Source organism: Pungitius pungitius, chromosome 5 (assembly GCF_949316345.1).
Source record: "Pungitius pungitius chromosome 5, fPunPun2.1, whole genome shotgun sequence".
NCBI classification, from domain to species: domain Eukaryota; kingdom Metazoa; phylum Chordata; class Actinopteri; order Perciformes; family Gasterosteidae; genus Pungitius; species Pungitius pungitius.
This window is the reverse complement of record NC_084904.1, coordinates 1348509-1367818: the sequence shown is the minus strand read 5'-3', so window position 1 is coordinate 1367818 and position 19310 is coordinate 1348509. Positions and strand designations below refer to the sequence as shown.

Genomic DNA, 19310 nt, shown 5'->3' with positions numbered 1-19310 from the left:
GTCAATATCATTAATGGCACACATATTAGACAGGAACATAGTAATTGGAAGCAGCATTATTTCTGGACTCTTTGGTTGACTTATATTGTTGCTCGTCACAGGCCTTCTCTCCAAGTTGGAACAGCTCTGTAACAAAATGACAAAACACATCAACGGTTCAAAAATCACCTAGTACTACCCTAGAGGCCTCACACAAATGGTGGTTCCCCTTTCAAACCTGTGAAACATCTGTAGGACAGGGCCTCCTCCTGAAGATCCAATGTGTTTCATTCGCTCCTCCCATCCCTTAGTGGGACGGGTAACCCTGGAGGGGTCTCTGCTGATGTGACCATCCACCTGAATACCATACCAACTTTATTTGTTAAGCGCTTTACAACAACCAAGGTTGACCAAAGTGCTGTACAGAAAAATAGATATAAACACTACAATTAATAACCACACAATAAAACATGCAAAGTAACAAATTAAGTCAAGTAGGCCAAAATAAAGTCGACATCTTACTAGGGGTCAAAGAAGGGTTTTAAAAACAGATAAAGAAGAGGCCTGCTTAACATGCAGAGGCAAATCATTCCACAATTTAGGGGCAGACGCAGCGAAGGCATGGCCCCCTCTGAGCTTACGCTTAGTTTCAGGCACCGTCAGGAGCAGCTGATCATCTGACCTGAGAAAGCGGGTTTATAAGAATGTGAAAGCTCAGAGAGGTATGGCGGGGCAAGACCATTTAGGGATTTAAAAACAAATAACAGGATCTTAAAACGAATCCTAAATTCAACGGGCAGCCAGTGTAATGAAGCTAAAATAGGTGAAATGTGCCCGTTAAAAGACGTGCTGCTACATTTTGTACCATCTGGAGACGGGCGATGGAATGAATGAGGAACAGACATTAACCTGCACCGTAAACCCACAAGCCTGTGCATTTAAGACTTTAAAATGTGTTTGTGACTTTACCCTCTCCTTCATCAGAGCAGTGATCCTCCTCCGTCTTTCCTCTTCTTCTTTTGCCCTCATCCGTTTCTCTTGAAGCTTTGCCTCCACTTTGTGAAGATCCTGCAGAAAAGCAGACCCAAGCTTTGTATTTCATACAGTTAAGTTACTTCCCTTCTAATATTAGTCCACGTATTTATTCCCATTTTAGAAAAAATGGAAAAAATGGAGTGAAACATGTGCTGCAGTGAGAAGCCACTCACTCAGTGGCAACGCCCGGCGCAACAGACGCACAACTGGTGTTTCTTGATGTCTGTATAATTGTCAGACTTCATACCCTTTCACTAAAGCGTTTGATGACCTTTGCTGCCTCCCTGCTCCTCTCGTCCACCCCCCTCTGCTCCTCCTCTTTGACCCTCCTCTGCTGTTCCTCCTCCTCCGCTCTCCTCAGCCGAAGCTGCTCCTCGATGGTCAGCTTTACTTCCAGCTGCCGGCGACGCTCTTCCTGAAAATAAAATAAAAAATAAAAGGACACCAACCACATTTACGTCAATGTGTGTAGTGTTTTTATCCAGGGACAAATATGTAAATATCTGTATATAATCACATAATCTTTTATGCACCACAGCACAACTATTTTCACACATAAAGCACCGTTGCCCGTTTCCTTTTTTGAATCTCCTCAGCCCGCTTCTGCTCCTCCTCCTTTTCTTTATTCCTTCTCTTTTCTTCCTTCCATTCCTCCATTCGTCGCGCTGCCTCAACCCTCTGCTCCTCAGCCCTTGAACAGACGAGGATAAAACCAAAGGGATGAAAGTTAAAACAGGGTTTTGTTTGGTATCACCGAGGGTTGTTTGACTCCTTCACAGCTTCATCCAGGAAATCAGTCTGCTCCACCTCCTCTTTCTGATTTTTAATCTATTCTGCTCCACCTCTGACTCACCTGTGTTGGTGGGCCTGACTATTGGCCTCCTTCTCCCTCCTTCCAGCCTCCTCTGCCTCCTCCTGACTCTGTATTCTGGACTGGCGTTCCCGGTGCTTGCCGGCTTTCCATCGCTGTATAGCCTGGATACGAGGACAAGCACGGCGTATTTAAAAGACAGTGCCACAACATCTCCCTCGGCTTCACGCAGATAAAAGGCGGTTCTGACTGAAATTAAGTACTGTGGGCATACTCTTGGAGACCAATCAATTACAGCAAAGGTTGTACTTTATTATACGCACATATTATACCGACTTTAAAGACAAAGAAGATGATATTTTATTTTCTGGAATCTGGATTATGTTCAATTAGGACACCTTAAAAAATGAAAATACAACTAATGTAATGAAAAAGAGCTCCAGGGAAGATTCAGTGTGGGACAGTGAGTGAAATGAAGAAGTTTCATTTCCAGCCCTGCTCTACCTCTCTCTTTTCGCCCTGTAGGTGGATCAGCTCCTGATGCCACCTCTCGTGTTGCTCAATCTCCTCCAGTGTCAAACCAGGCAAGTACAGCTTGGCCTCTTTCCTGTAGGCTGGTCTCCCACCGTGCTTTGTCCAAACCTGTAAACCAAACAGATTAGATAAGGACAGACAGGGATCACGAGGTGATGAACCTTTGGCTTGGCATCCGCTGCAGCCGCCTGAAGCACAACAAGGAACGCTGTTAGTGCTGCTCAGTGTGTGCAGGGAAGAGGGAAGGAGACTTTTCATTACAGCGCATGTTGTCAAGACAGAACAGCGATTAAACGCCTCACCCTTAAGAAGGTTTGGTGGTCGAATTGGTCCCAGCCACCACAAGCGCCCCCTGTCTGCAGAAGGAAAGACTCTAGTGCTCTGACCTCTGCAGGGAAGTCTCTGTCCAGGGGCCGGGTCTAGTAGGGAAACATCATGCTTTCAATGAAATGCTCAATAAGTTTGAATTCTGGATGCATTCATAAAAAGTAAATAAGAATGTGATAAACAATATCCATCAACCCATAACACACCTTTTAATGATCTGTCCCAAGATCTCAAAAGCAGTAACACTGTGATATCTATTCATTCTATATTTTAGATTTAACACAAGCTCAAACTTAGCCGCCCTTTTTTTTTTTACTGCATTGAAGATGACTAACTGAGGGAAGGGAGCAAAAGGAAAAGGAGACCTTGACAGTTGGAGCCGTGTGTGTTTTGGGGTCTGGTTTGACAGAAACGCTCTCAGGAAAGTTTTCAATCTTCTTCTCATAAGCAGCAGTCTCCTGTCGGCAGATCCTCTCCTCCTTCAAAAGTTCCTCAAAGCTGAGAGGAGCAGAGAAAAATTAAAGACAATTATTCATATTTTGCACATATTCATTCCCAGTCTGAAGCAAACCGTGATTTTTTAAATCTGCGCTGACGGTTTCATTTAGCTTTATATTCATATATTTTATCAATGGGATTAAATGTGTATTGCACTGCAATAAATAACATAGTGTGTGTTTTCCAATATTTTTGTGTATATATATATATTTCTTAATAAAGAAGATAGCATTGTATCGGGGTTTACTGAATCAAAATCTGTGTTTTTGGTGCATCCTGTTACCATGAACGCTGTTCCTCCTTCAGGGAGTTAATAGAGATTTCCACCTCTGACATTATCTCCTTCAGTCTTTCGATCACTGAAAACAAGAAGAAATTCTGAAATGTCTCAAGATGAGTAAACGAATGATACAATTAAAATATACAATTGTCTATAAAAGGCACTATAAAAAAAACCTGCTAGATATCCAACTTACTCTGAGGAGTCGGCTTCACATCTATTAGCTGTCTTTGAAACTTCCTCACACCATTATGAATCTTCACTAACTGCCTTTGAAGATTCATCTCTAAAGAAATGCAAAGAATATTGTTAGTCGATTCAGTGTCAAGATCGGATGTTTCCGTCGACATTGGTTTGCAGCTATGGAATCAGAGAAAAGGATATGGATAGAAATCTCCACAATGGAGTAATTCACACAAAATGGTACTGGTATTAGCTCAGAGGTGAATTAACCGTGCCACATTAGAGACAAGGGGGAATGTGAGGATGGTGTAATGCAGAGAAAAGACCCACTCTCAGCATTTCTTTTTTCTTCCAGGAGTTTTTTGTGCTCTTCCAGTTCACCAGACACAGCCGGGCAGCCACTCAATGGCCTCTCTTTCTCCAGCTTTTCAATCCTGGGAAGTGAGAAAGGAAAAGTTCAATATTTCACCATGGACTAGTGACGGCACATTAATACTAAGGCTTCAACGTTTCACAAGTGGTTTGATGTGTTACAGTGGTTTAGTGATGGGTAATGTAAATATTTGTGTAATATCGAGCACCAAATCAGTTCTTCCCGTTGTCGAATTTGTGTGAAAGTGTTATTTTACTTTCTATACTAAACATTCAAACTTTTTGAGGTTTTAAAAGTTACACAACAAAACACACACCACGCACTGTTGCACAATCCAATGCATTTATCGATTGTGTAAATTAATCTTTCTGTTGACAGAGTATTTAGCCTGTAGTCGGTGGTGCTGTTGTATGTTTTTTGCAGGGCGTTCTTACGCATCGCCACAGATGAAGTTGAAGGACTTAGAACGAAATGTGAGATGTGTTTTTTTTTTTTTTTTTTTTACAGATGGTGTAAACACCCAGCGGCTCCACTCACTGCCTCCGGTTCCTCTCGGCCTCCCCGAGAAACTGCGCCGCTCTCCGCGTGACGAGTCTCTGGTCCACGGTGTGCCGGCCGGAAGGAGCCGGTGTCCGCGGCGGATGGAGCCCGCTGCTGCGGTGTCCCTGTGCCTGCGTGTCGTTCACACACCACACAAACAACAGCTGGTACGAGTGCGCTAAGTACCAAGGATATCGCAGGTGTAAATGCAACTTGAATTAATTAATAACGTTGTGAACGGAAACAGGTCCTCTTACAGATATCACGCAAACAGTACAACACAAAGACAAGTGATGTCTGTAACCAGCTGACTTTAACTGACGTTAGCTAGCATTGATTGACGACCACTAGCTCGCCAGTCGTCCAGCAGCACCTCGTCCCCGGATACCTCAAACCTCTGAGATGAGTACATCCAAGTCCACCACGTGACCTACATTCACCCCAATCGACCAAACGCATCCAATATATCGGTGATAGCTACCGGGCAAAGTTCATCAGCACATCCAGTGGTTGCTAGGGCGGCCATGTTTAAGGGAAACTATAAACAAAACAAAGGTTATTCATAAAAAACGTGCTCCTGTAGTTACTGAATATCACCAGCAGGGAGCGCTGCTCATCATTCCTCGTTTGGCCACTACGGAGCGGACTGGATTTGAACATTTTAGATGGAGCTACACAAGCTGAGAGCTGAGGATAATGCCACAGGATGGGAGAAAAACCCCAATGTAACCAGGAGACTGTAACCATGACGACTTGGTTTTTGTATGAGAAAAGAATGAATGAGTCTAAAAATACTGCAGCCTAAACCAATACCCACTATGTGAAAATGATTGAATGTAAACTCCCTCCCAGGTTGCTAAACTCCCAAATTGCCTCTAAAATGATCTTAGTTGTTGTGAATGAAAAATGATTAGCCATATAATTCTGATGGCTAGAGTTACCTGTCCATCACCCTCTCATCAAATTGCAACGCCTTGGTTTATTTCTGTAACAGCCTTTTAATGATGGCCAACAGCTATAATTAATGTGAGGTGGCCCGAGTGACAATGAGAGAATTAAGACGAGAGAGAGAAGAACACGTGGGAGTGAACACAAATAGAAAGCTCAACCCATTATTGAGTGCAGATATTGGGGATGGTCTCTCCCATGGGTTCAGAGCCCGAGTTGTCATCGCAACATAAATAGCAACCGCTCTCCTAAACGAGGAGTGTTACAATTTACAGACTCCATTCCCAGCCAAGGGACTCGTTTCATTCGATAGATGAGACGGTCGGATGAACTTTCAAACGGTTGGTACAACAAATCAAACCAAACATGTTAGTGAAGTGCAGGGGATTTACCAACAAGGATAAGTGAATAAGTCAAAGATGGCTCTCGACTCAACTGCAGGTCCGCCTACTTGTCTTTGTCCGACCTTTCCACTGCACACTCTCTGTCTTTGTTATCGGATGACCTGAATTAACAGGTGTTTGTACATATAATAGTATTGGGTTCTTGGAAGTTTTGATGTAATGTCATTGATGTTTTAATTCTTTATGTAGCGTTTGGCAGCTTCAATACATGACAATCACAATTTAGGTCACCTGATGACTGTGTTCCCGGAGGAAGATCTCAGGATACAGTATAGCTAGATGATAGGAACTTATGGTTGAGCTTAATCTGTTTTTACTATTAAAAAAATAATAAATTTGTTAAAATGTTCCCCTTACAAAGGACAACAAAAAAAGAGAAAGTCAGATAGAAAGCAAATGACCTTTGACCTCTTCCGAGGAGCTTAATAGGCTGTTTGGAAATATTATGAGACCTTATCTCTATAAACTGAGAGGTCGGCTTTGCATTCATGGACGATGGAACTTTGAACTTGTGTGTGTGTGTGTGTGTGTGTGTGTGTGTGTGTGTGTGTGTGTGTGTGTGTGTGTGTGTGTGTGTGTGTGTGTGTGTGTGTGCGGCCGCTGGTGTCACACACACGCAAATAACATGCATACACCAAAATGCATACCTGTATGGGCACACACACACACACACACAAACATCACTGACACCTGACAAACACAATGATTTTATACGGTGTTAAAAAAAAAAGTGATCTGGCTACATCAGGCTTGGCATGTTAGACCCAGACAGTCAACTGTAAATGCACAAACGTGTGAGTGTGTGTGTGTGTGTGTGTGTGTGTGTGTGTGCTGATGGGATGGCAGTAGGAAAACAACCTGCCTAATTGCTTTTCCTGCTGCGCTTCTCTTTCTGTTTCTCTCTGGTGACGTCAACACGTCAGCCTTCCTCTGAACGTACCTGTGGTCCCTGGAACAAGTCTCTTGTTTCTCATCATTTCTGCTCACTTAGTTTGTGCGTGCATCTAAATGCCTTACATGCCAACATATCAATTACCCCGGCAGTCCGTTTTTTTCCTGGTACTGACGTGTCCTTTACAATCAGGCGTCGTGTGAACTATGAATACCTTTAAAGGACTGATTTGGGGCAGGTGAAACTTTGGAGTAGGGCACAGGTGCCTCACCCGAGGTTCAGTATCGAGAAATCTTAAAAAATGAATGGACATGTATACCTTTCAAGGTCTTTTCAAATAATATATTTGCAAACATCAGATCAAAACAGCTGATATAGAGTGTGTGACAAAGGGGTTTAAAGGGTTTGCAGACCAAAGGATGGCGACGATAAAGTTTAGACTAATAAGAATCGTTTGGCATAGAGACCCTCATGGTGCCCAGAGTTAGAATTCCGATTACTTCAGTGATCCTCTGACCTTTCATCTAACACCACCAGCAGTTCAGTTTCCGCTTGCTCAGCACTTTAGGGAAGCTTAACGCTTCCGGTATTAATGCACATTTATCACACATTTTCTAGCCTTTGAATGTCAAGTTTGTCGCAGCCCAAATCAACTCGTGACATCGATTTGGTCGTCGATCTTGGAATACCTTGTGAATCTGCCACCAGCTGGTAGCTCAGCTGCTCTCTGTTCATCCTTCTCACTTGTATCATGAGCTGCAAAGATGCACTTGTCCGGATTAGAGGGTCTCACACGTTCACGGGGACAGGAGTCCTTTCCTTACCCACTCAGCGTGGAGGTGTACAGTGGAGGCCCTTCACTGCTCTCTGAGAGAGTCATATGTTCTTCTCCTCCCGCTTGGAATAGTGCGAGGTGCCTTGCTCACATAATGCAGATGTGCGCTATGTGTAAAGCCGGTACATTTTGGCGTTCGATGTTACCTTGGAAACAGCTGGTTCGATGCACCAAAAGGCCCATTTGTGAAATGTCTGTTATCAATTGTTTGTATAAAAGTAAAATGATTTCCTCTTTCTTTGTCTACATTTGAGAAATACAGTAAAGTTTAGATGAGCATCTGTGTTTCGGCTCATGCTACATGTTAAGTTTGCAAAATAAAATGATAAAGTGCACATTTCAGGTAAACAAGGACTGTGGTGCAGTTAAACCAGAGCTTAATATTGAACAAAGCACTCAGGCCTCTTACTTCAGAAACAATGAACCGGAACAGTTGAGCCTGCTACTTCTTTGCTTTCTGTCACTCAAACAGACAAGCCTGTTAACATTTTCAGGAAACAGTCACCCCCCCCCCAAAATAAAAATAAAATCTGTTTATCTTGCGATAAAAGAATTGACGTTGTTAAAATGGGTTTGCGTTAACATTGTTAATAGCGAGTTTAACTGACCTTTACCTTGGCTTTAACTTTAATCACTTTAGTCTGGAAACAAAGGAAAAAGTACAGTTGAGGGATTGAGTATCTGGAAAAAGTAAGATAGCAGTAAATCAAATGTGTCTGCTGCCAATTCAGTGCATCAACCTCCAGATATTAAATCCCATAACGGCATCTGTTAAATATCGACCAGCAGCCGTGAGCCGTGGCCTCTGTTCTCCTCAGGCTGACCGAGCATCAGAACGAGGGAATCACGAGGAGGCCGTCGCCTCTTAACAGGCGGCTTTACCACACACCCTTCTTTGTGTTTCTGTGTGTACGTGTGTGTGTGTGTGTGTGTGTGTGTGTGTGTGTGTGAGAGAGGGAGGGAGAGATACCTGCCAGCACCACAGAGACGACCTGTGGGGGTTAAGAGAGGAGTTGATTACAGACGTGCCACTCAGGGTTCACAGGGTGTAATGTGTGTGTGTGTGTGTGTGTGTGTGTGCGGCTGCTGGTGTCACCTTACCCGTGTTTAAATAGCAGCGATACAGCTCCATTCAGAGCCAATGCTTCTGAAACAGAGAGATTAGCCTCTTAAATTCTCCGCTGCAGGAATTGAAGGAGACTGTCATGGGTTTGGAAAATTCAATCATCCTCCATTATCAGGACTTTATTGAACTGTGGCACACGTTCTTGAAGCCTTCGGAGGTATCAGGGGAGTATCAGTGTGATCATGAGAAATGGCTACATGGGAGTGCAGGTGTCTGAGCTTCTTCATCCATGCGTGTCCTTTGTTCAAAGTATTCCTCCCTTTTCAACGTTGTACATTTAACAGCTAAGAAAATGAAAAATAGTAGAGGATCTGCGATTGTGTGTTTGTTATGTTCACTTCCATGCCAGCTAATTCTCCCCCTCCATTTATACTCGCCTTGTTTTGACAGCTGGCTCAAACTGGGAAGTCTTGATGGCTTGAGTGCTTGAAGAGCAACAATCTCTCTCTATTTCACACACACACACACACACACACACACACACACACACACACACACACACACACACACACACACACACACCAGTCCGACCAGGGATTATCTGTGTGTGTTAGTGCGACAGGAGGAGGCAGCGCAGTGTCCTGTACCGACCCGTATCAGATTCAGACCACAGTGATCCTCATGTTAATACCTTGATAAATCTATTTTAGCTGACACCACTTTGTCCCGTTGCATTCAGCCCGGTGCATCGTGGCATCAAAGTAAACAGGGAGACAAAGTGCCAGTCTGGTGAATCAGTGCAGCTCCGTCTCCACTTCAGATCTGTCTGAGCAGGAGAGGTGTTGATGGAGGGAGTGTCCCGGGGGCAGGAGGGCTCAGAGGAAGAAAGGATGCAGCGGTTCAAGCAGGCTTTCACACCAAGGAACCTTTGGGATCCGATTTGAACTCCAAAGTTCATGTGCGCGGGTTGAAAATGTTCAAATTGGTTCGACAGTGCAAAGTTGCACTGAAGGATCAGTAAACACCACAGAAACATCTGGTTTTTAAAGATGTGAGGACACCGTTGTTGACATCTGACAGATAGCAGTTACTAATGCTTGGAAAGGCCAAAGTTCAACTGTTGAAAACGCGTGTCACAAAGACCATGTGGTTTGAAATGATTGAACTCATGCATTGGGGAGAGAAGGTAGCCGCAGACTTGATTATCACATTTTTTCCTTGCATTCATTTATTGCCTTATCAATGGATCAGTTTTCAATACACAACTAAGCAAGGAAGTCCATGTGGTTTCCTAAAGCTTCACGAACCAATTCTCTATTTTGTGTTGATATCCACCTGATCCTTCACCACACTGCAGTTAGGCTGAGCAGATGACTTAATCCCTGTGTAGTAATTGATTGATTGTGAATCCATGTGGTGCACACAGGTATCCAGAAGGATTCACAAAAGCAATCCGATTAACTTGATTTCAGCGCTGGAGGATACACTCTCTGACGTGCAGGATTCACATTGACACCTTGTACACGTACGGGTATTTGTGTATAATTAAGCTCAGATGATTTACAAAGAAAATCTCTAATCCCTCCCATGTCTTTGTTAAAAGGTCCCGTTGAGAGATTCAATTATTTTGTCAACTCTTGTAAAATTCAAGAAGGGAGTCAACTCTTTGAGTTGTGAACTAATAAATTCCAAAAATGTCACACTGAGAGGAGGCAACCGCCTCTCCTGCTGCCGTGGTGACCAAGGACAGAGGGACGGAGACAAGAAAACATTCTAGTTCAAAATGGTCCAATTTTCCCGTCGGTCAGTCTTTTATTTTTCAAGCCTTTGTGCCTTTCGTCTTTGCCAGTTTTTCCCCCTGTCCTGAAATTTGAACTTTACCTTTTCCCCAGTTTCCGCGGCACGTGCAGACAGAGGAGAGGTGTCAGGTGACCGACAAGAGGCGAGTCCACCTGCAGGTATTCAGAGCCAGGGGAGCGCGCCCGATGTAGGACAGCTTTCCAACGGGGCATTCTGCAGCCCTAAATATAGACGCCGCCGAAGTAGGCCGAGCGCAGAGCCCTGCAGAAGGGCCGCACAAAAGAGGAAGCCCTGAGGTGAGCGACTCCTCCGCGTCAAGCATTTCTGCATCCAACCCGTGTATCTATGCGTAAAAAAAAATGTAAAGGATAGGGTGATCATTTAATGTTCCTGTACTAGTTGCAAAGTGATCTGCTGCAACTAGTACAGGAGGGGGGGGACTGAAGGGAACAGCTCCAGCTGTCCGTTACAAATTAAATGTGTATCTTCCAAAGTAAGTGTTGTTGTAGTCGAATACCCCTTGTGCTTCCCAGGCTGTCAATCATTATTCAATCACCTGCTGTATTTACAGATAAGGTGTCATGTTAGTGTGTGGTAAGAAGTAAATGTGTGTTTATGCAATGTCACCATGTCCCCTGCGTGGACCCTCAGGAAGAATCCACGCAGCACAGCAAAACTAAAAAATCTTGATAACAGGCGGACGGCAAGATCACAGCTGGGAGAGGATTTGGGAGTGAAAACATCTACTTTATCAGACTTTCACAACACTGTTTACGCCTCAATTCCCAGTAATACATTATACGCCACACACACACACACACGGTAGGAATAAGTAACAATCTGTCCTCTTTCATCTCATTAGGAGAATTCATCTTGTTGCAGGTCATCCTGGGTGTGGTTATGATCGTTCAAAGCAGAAAAGTTCCATGACAAGCGTTGAAACCGCATACAACCATGACTCAGCAGGAAATCCCCACTCCAATTGGGTGAGGATTTTGGAGGTGACTCATCGGAGCCAAAAGTGTGACGTTCAGAGACTGACTGCTACGCAACATGTGGGAACAGGTGACAAGAGCCTCAGTGAGAGAGGTGGAACAGGGTGAGACTTAACTTATGATGAACAAGACAGATTTCCAAGTTTTAAATGATGTAATCGTCTCCAACCACTAAGCTGACCGATGAAGCTCTTATTGTCGACCTAGAATGTGAACCCTGGAGGAAGTGTTCTTTCATGGCAGAACGTGTGGACAGCAGACTGGGACACTTGTGGTGATTGGAATCAACAGAGGCGCATGCAAGCAGTACCATGCGGGATATCCCTCGACATGGAAAACACCGCTCAGGCTCCCTGGCGGGCAACCAGTCTGCCACTGGTCTTTTGTTGCATTAAGCAACTCAACATGAGCAACCTCTCCATCAAAGTGGGGGGGAAAAAAAAGTATCTGAAGCAGCTCACTAAAGTTAGAGAAGACAAAGCCACAGCAAAACGGCTTCAAACAGGAACCCTGTGCAGATTCACTTTGTTTTTTTCCAAAGCTGTGAAGATTTTGTACCTTATAAAATTCTTTTGGGCTTTAGCTTCTCCAACACTACCCATGCACACACACACACCTTTAAGAACACATGGAGTTTTGCTGCCTTTCATCCCAAATGTGACAGTGGGAGCTAAAAGAAGATCATTTAAAGATCATAGAAACTAACCTTGGGCAACAGAAAAAGTGGTGCACAAATAGCCAGAGTAAGGAAATAAAACCATTTAGACAAGGACACAAGTGCAACATGGGTTTATTGTCAAACTGGTTATTAAGACATGTACTTGATTAATGCCATATCAAATCTTAAACTCCGCTGTCATAAAGTGCAGATTAAAATCAAGTCGCCCTGGGAGTCCTCGTACATTTTTTTAATGTCAGGTTTTGAACGGTCAGGTTAAGTAGACTGAAATCCTATGATTTATGAAAAGCCCTTTTTGCAACCCACACATCTAAAAGCTAATGTGCAAACAAGATAATTCACAAAGCTTTACTATTCGGTACGTCGAGGCGCCCCCCCCCCCTCTCGTTCATTACAAAAGGAGAAGAACGATCCTAGCTGTAGTCTAGAAGTCCTCGTCAAAAGGTTGGTCTGCAGTGATTGGTTGGTTGATGTGCTGCTGCACACGCACAGTGGGCCACTTGCTGGTAACCTTTTTTTTTCCTGTTTGATCACGGTTTTTTAAAAAAAGAACAGCATTTGAATGTCGGCCATGGATGAGTGTCAAGAGGTCACTTCCGTGTACGAGCCTGCACTCTCCAGCGGTCGGAGACACCGAGATTGGCCGCTGTGGTTTGTAGTGGCAGTCATGTGCATCTTGGAATCTCCATGAGGGCCACTTGGCCCGAACTCTTGTACTCAACAATTTGTGTAAGCTCAAACAACCCCCCCCCCCCCCAGCCAGCCAAAAAAAAAACACTGCATACAAGAAACACACTGCGTGGTACTTACACACAAAAATCAGTCATATTCATTCACTCTTACAACAATCAGTACAATGGTTTTTGCAGCCCCACCCCTCTCCGGGTGGAGTAAGGGGGTGTACTGGAGGAAACGGCAGCAATGAGGTAAACACAAAAACTCATGAGATATTGCACAGACAAGTGCCGGCACAGAATACAACAGTCTCTCTTTCCAACAGCTTAGCCTGTGCATAGGAAGAATAAAGCACTTATGGTGTTCGCAGATATTGACCCCCCCCCTCTCGTAAAGCTTTGTGTTTCACTAAAGTGGGAACCACAGAAAGGAGTCTAGAACCCACGCCACTTGGCAGATCTCCAGAGTTGCATGACAATGACTGAATGTTTTGTAAAAAGTACAAAAAGAAACAGAAAACTAAACCTAGTGGTGACTGCGGAAGGGTCCATAACTGTTGGCAACAGTGGTGGGACAACCCCCCCACAAAAAAATAAAAATAACCTGAAGTCCCAGCATATGTAGAAGAGCCTCGATGCTTGCTTTGAGAAGAGAGACGCAGGCAAAGTTGAGACTGGGGTGGAGCCAGCATGGAGAAAAATCTCTCAAGTGTCATTCAATAAATAGAATCGTGGAATATGCAACAAAAAAAAAAAACCCAAACACAACTGCATTTGTCCATGTTGCATCAGAAACACATCCACACAGATCAGGCAGCAAACGGAAACCCATTGCTCCACTCACTCTGCCAGCAGTTTGCACGTCCTTCCATTTGAACGAGGATATTTTTGTTCACGAAAATATTCAAGTTCCAACTCCAAATAGTGTGCAAACCTCATCATTCTCCCCCTCAAGAAAAATAGTGTCTTTCAGCTTGTCAAAACACTTAAAAACTAACTATATTGCTCCTTGGTCTGTACAATCCACTCCATGTGACCCCCCCCCCCTCCCCACACACACACACACACACTAGCACTCTTTTCAAAAAGCCATCACCCTGTACTCATTATCTGTGGAGCAAAACAAAGGCTTCTAGTTTCTCAGGGATGTTCCCCCGGTAAGCGAGGCTGTGCTTGATGATGGCCCTGGCGGCGAGGCACTGCAGCGTGGTGTGGTTTATGGGCTGGATGATGTTCCTGGACAGCTCCTTCTCGTGCAGGATATCGCAGGCCGTCTGTTGGAAGGCGTTGGTGCAGTCAAAGTGAGTCCCGCACGATATCAGCAGGTTCATGATGTCCGGGTGACCGTTGGATGCGGCTATGTGAAGGGGGCTGGAAGAGACAACAGAACCGCTGTGAGACACCTTCTCATTGGTCCTTTCCGACAAGCTCATGTCACAACTGTACAATCGGGAAGCGTGGGAGCATTTTTCTATTAAGCTAACTATTTGTTTTAACCTTTTTCTACCACGTTGTTTCTTAAAATTCAGAAATATACAAAGAAAAGAAAGAAGAAAAAAAAAACGGCTGAAGCAAGATTTGCAGGAAAACCAAATAAAGACCTGTTGTCATCTTCATCGCGGCTGTTCACATCGGCCCCACACTCGAGGAGGATGGAGGCCACGGTGAGGGAGGGGAACTTGCAGACGGGATAGCGGCCCACACAGGTGGTGTTGCGGTCGACCGCCAGGTGCAGTGGACTGTAGCCGTTTTTGCCGCACGGCTGCAGCTTCAGGAATCTGGGGAGATTTGGAAGGAGGAGTTTTCAGCCAAAAGGTGACAATGAGCACCAACCGTGAGCATAAGCAAGGGCCAGTCCTCAAATAAAAAGGGACAATAAGGACGCAATTAGTAGCACAGATTAGAGACCTGGGTGCATCGACACAGATCTACAAATACCGATGGAATGCATTGTTCCGTAGCGCGTAAACAAGTTGTGCGGGACGTTACTCTACGAGACTACAGAGGGAATTCATTGAAGACAAAGAAAGTCTCGTACACAGGAACTCACTTATAGATGGTTTCCTTTTTGAAGTGCTCCTGCTCCGAAGTACAGGGCACCTTCTCCAAAAGACAAATGAGGTGCAGGATGATAGACAGGGCCTTGCTGAGCTGCGCAGGGTCCGGCGGCATCGGCCCATTCTGTGTGACTGCACGCTCAATCTCCAGCACGCTTTTGGTAAGAATCCCCATCAAGTCCTCGAATGACACCGACGTCCCCAGGAGCCCTTTGGCTCGGTCCTGCAGCATGAAGGAGAAGAGCTCGGCGAACGACAGCAGGCTGGAGGCAGTCATGGGGCTGAGGGGGTCCAGGTTGCTTTGCTGCATGTCCAAGGCATACTTCCACAAATTGATACAGCGCTCAAAGTTTCCAGAGTCGGCGTAGACAGCCCCCCGGTAACGGATGTAGTACGACGTGTCCGGGTGCTGCGGGCCCAGGATTCTCTCCCGGATGAGCAGTGCCTGCATGCGCATCTCATCTGGGTCGGATATCAGCCCGTCCAGCTCTTCGCCGTTTGTTACCTAAGGAGAGGATCACCTCGTCATGGCAATGGCAGGGTATGGACATTTTGGCACTTCATGTAATTGGAAAAAAAAAAAATACTGCTTCAAGATTTCTCCAAATAATAATAAAAAAGAACCCAGAATGCAACGTAAGGATTTTAAGTCATGCTTTTAAACCATTTGCTGTCATCACAAAAACGCGACAACGTCAGCAGCAAAAAATCTATTATTAGAGCCCAAATGAGGAATCACTCCGGGAGGCGCCCGTCTGTACAAATGGGCTCAAACCAGTGCTCACCTCTCTGGCGTAGTCGTATGCCATGATCAGCTGCTTGGCTTCTGCTTTATGGACGACGTGGTTGCTGTCCATGTACCTGAGGTCCATGGCTCTCTTCCAGTATTTTAACGCTCCGAGCAGATCCCTCTTCTTGTCGACAAACGTGGCTCCTAAGAGCTCCAGTGCGTCTATGCGCGCTTTGTGGCTTGTCTGGAGAGAGGACAACATCATTTGAATTTTGGGGATTTTTCTCTGGACATTCATTTATTACGAAAGGGGTATTCACCAATTTAAACATTGTAACCACAACCAGACTCAAACACACACTCATGCAGACCTGCTGGTGCGTCGTGAGGTCGTCTACGATGTTTGTGTGGCCGGTGACGCTGGCGGACAGCAGTGGGGTCATGCCATAGCCGTCCTGCTCCATGGACGCTCCAAACTGCAGCAGCATCCGCATGATCTCCAGACTGCCCGACTCGGCACAGTCATGAAGCGCCGTGTTGCCTGCGAGGAGTGGACCATTTACAGCGATGAGCATGCAATGCTAAATGATCTGTCTGCACATTATGAGTGAAGGGGGTGGGGGGGGGGGGGGGCAATTTGTCTTTCTCACACTATGTGCATGTGATAAGTGAAGCCTGGAGAGATTTAAGGCATTGGGGGTACATTAATCAGGAGTCAACAATTTATAGAGCACAATATATAAAAACGTTAAAAAACAGCAATTTCCGTTACAGAGAGAATTTAACCACAGAACATTTGATTAGAGTTTAACCACTTAATAAAATAAACACTGAATGCCCACCATATCATGCCATTGTAACACACAAACAAACGCTGTGTCCAACCTGGCTGGCCTCACTAAACCACAGTACATTAAGGTTAATCCATATACAAGCAGACCAGACAGGGATTAGCCATTATTTATACTCTGTTTTCCTCTAGTTACATTGCAGTCCAACATTTCCATCATGCTTCTGACTGGGTAAATGCTTTAGATACCCATTGCTACAAATTAATACTTTACTATTCGTTATAATCTTTCTTGGACCTTCCTCAAAGCTAGGTGCTACCAGAGCGGAGACTTTTATTGGGATAACATCTTAAACATCAATGACCAGTGGTTACATAGATCAGCTCTTCTTGGTTCTGAGTGATTTCACACTTTAATCTGGAATCTAAAAGGAAATCTTTTCCAAAGCCAGTGATTAGGCTAGTCTTTTAATACTCAATATCTGCTTCCAAACTGAATTTAGACTCTCGTAAGGTGAAGTGAGGACACCTTGCTAAGAGGAATACAGAGAATCTAATGAACCGTGTTGGTTGGTCTGGGTGAGTTTCATATATTCATAGAACAGCATTTAAGACACACCCACTGAATGAGTGCCAGCTGGCACTAGTCATTGCCACAGCTTTCCATTCCAGAAACCAGAAGTTCATGTTATTCTGACGAGTCATTTTACATGGAAACAAGCAAATGCTTTAATTACCATCACATATTGTTGACTGCATACTACACTGATTGCAGTCACCTCTGATGCATGAGGGTCACCTGCTTGCCAGAATACCTTTCTTCCATTGTCTCAATAAAAATAGATCCCCTTTTATTAAACTTTGAAATACCTTTATCCTCACTCTTTTTTTCCTGGCAGCACTATTGTGAAATAAGGAATTGCACCCACCTGCAGAATCAAATCGGTTTCCTTTCTCAGGATGCAAGTCTGAATTTAAAAAAAAAAAAGGGATATCTGACATGTGTGCTGCCCACTGACCTTTGACACTTTTCCTGTTGACATCCGCGCCCCTCTCCAGCAGGTACTGCGCGATCTCCTTGTGGCCCTTGTAGCAGGAAATCATGAGACACGTGTGGCCGTGTCTGTTGGCCACCTCCAGGTCCGCTTTGTGCTCCACCAGGTATCGCACGATGTCCAGGTGGCCGTCGAAGCAGGCCGCTCTCAGGGGGGTCGAGTTAGTGAGGGTGGTGCTATTTACGGACGCCCCGTGGCCCAGCAGGGACTGGACCACCTTCAGGTGGCCCGCCGCCGAGGCAGCCCAGAGAGGGGGCGCCCCCTCGATGGTCTCCCCGTCAAAGTTCACCGAGCCGCCAACCTCCACGGGAGCGCTGCAGCACTCCAGCAAATACTCCACCAGGTCCAGGTGGCCGTACCGGGAGGCCATCAGGAGCGGCGTGGCGCCGTTCGTCTTCTCGCCCGTCAGCTTAGTCACCTCGTGTCCATCTTTGTTCTCCAATAGTTTCTGAAGCAAGCGGAGCTTCCCGTCCCTGGCTGCGTTAAATACTGCCGTCTTTAAATCCATTGCGGAGTGTGTTTGAGCTTCACGGTTTAGTTTTTTTTTAAAAAGGGGGGAGAGGCAACACTGTCCGTGAATACAAAAAGGTCAACGGGAACAGGTGGAGCTCGAGACCCTTTGTTTACAAGAAGCTGCGACTCACAAGCTAGCGGCGAACCAGCTGACGTTAGCTCGCGTGACGGTTAAAAAAAACCCCACACACACGTGATATTTCACTTTCAAAGCTTTTAAAAAATTGCCATCACCTGCCCGTTTTGTGACTCTTTAAATATATCAACTCAGACTTTTGAGACGACCTTTGTTCCTGTAATACATCTGTCGCCTTGTTAGCGAGAGGCTAGTCAACTTGATCGATTTAGCTCAACCGACTAGCTTAGCTGAACTGCGGTTAACGTCACACGTTCAGCCGATGCTCATCCGCAGACACGTCTGCTCCTCGCCGCCGTTAGATCGGCTCACTGCGAGTGCCATTGTTCCACAAAGCACCCATGAGACGTTATTTATATTCACTTCCCCCCGGGGCGAAATACTGGAAAATCCACCCCCACCAGTCACGTCCCGCTGCTGTTAGCTTCGCTTGTTTGGTTACTTACTCGGCAGAAACACACGGATATCCCCGGCGTCCGAGCCGTTTTTCTTTCACACAAATGCTTCTTTTTTTTACCCCCGCAAAGGCGAGTAGCGTCGGTCGGTGTAGCCACTCGGTAAGCTGACACGACAATGATCTCGGCGAAGTGGAAGGTAAACAGGGAAAGCTTTCCACCCACGGCTCCACCGGATGATCACGACTCCGTTTCTGTCAAATAGCAAATCCAACGCAGTGGGGTTTTTTTTTCTTTGCGATTCGCGCGAATGATTGACGTGTGAGCGGCCAATCACGGAGCTAGCAGACTGTGACGTAGTCAATAAGAAACCACAACAAGAGATTGCAGGTTTTCAGAAACCTTGGAGATTATAAAGAAATAATTACCATAAGTGAAACTGACGTCAGAGGAATTATTACAAGGTGTCTTTTAGAGGTAGAGTTTTTTAAATGTCTGTATGAAAATATGAACAATATACTGACGGCCTTGATTATATCCCTCCCTGCAGGATGAAATAAGCATGACAGGGGGATAAAACCAAAAACGTCCTCCCTCACTGAAAAGCATGTTTAGTGATCAGATAAAATACCTCGACATTTAATAAAAATATTTTTACGCTGTCTAAATAACGCACAGTTCACAGAGGGCTGCACTTGTAATCTACATTGTTTATCCTGTTGATCATTATCCAAGCCCAATATGACGCGCTAAATGCCGGTTTTCTCCCACAACTCAAAAA

The 19310-nt window shown here is 45.1% G+C and overlaps 2 protein-coding genes across 2 annotated transcripts; both read right to left on the bottom strand.

Annotated features, from left to right (window-relative positions):
- Nucleotide 1: 1 nt before the first annotated feature.
- LOC119225349 (coiled-coil domain-containing protein 112) lies at nucleotides 2-4778 on the bottom strand (the record flags this gene model as incomplete). The annotated part of the gene is made up of 13 exons (XM_037483148.2): nucleotides 2-126; nucleotides 218-336; nucleotides 949-1047; nucleotides 1262-1429; nucleotides 1579-1705; nucleotides 1868-1989; nucleotides 2330-2467; nucleotides 2662-2778; nucleotides 3052-3184; nucleotides 3468-3543; nucleotides 3661-3750; nucleotides 3978-4081; nucleotides 4558-4778. Coding segments are annotated over 13 exons (1545 nt in total), but the record flags the coding sequence as incomplete, so codon positions are not given.
- A 7496-nt stretch (nucleotides 4779-12274) lies between these two features.
- fem1c (fem-1 homolog c) lies at nucleotides 12275-18811 on the bottom strand. Its single transcript, XM_037483251.2, has 6 exons — nucleotides 17450-18811; nucleotides 16012-16181; nucleotides 15696-15884; nucleotides 14904-15415; nucleotides 14455-14631; nucleotides 12275-14224 (listed from the first exon to the last, which is right to left on the bottom strand). Exons 1-6 carry the CDS (start codon nucleotides 17991-17993, stop codon nucleotides 13960-13962), a joined length of 1857 nt encoding a protein of 618 aa, XP_037339148.2. The 5' UTR covers nucleotides 17994-18811; the 3' UTR covers nucleotides 12275-13959.
- Between the last annotated feature and the right edge of the window lie 499 nt (nucleotides 18812-19310).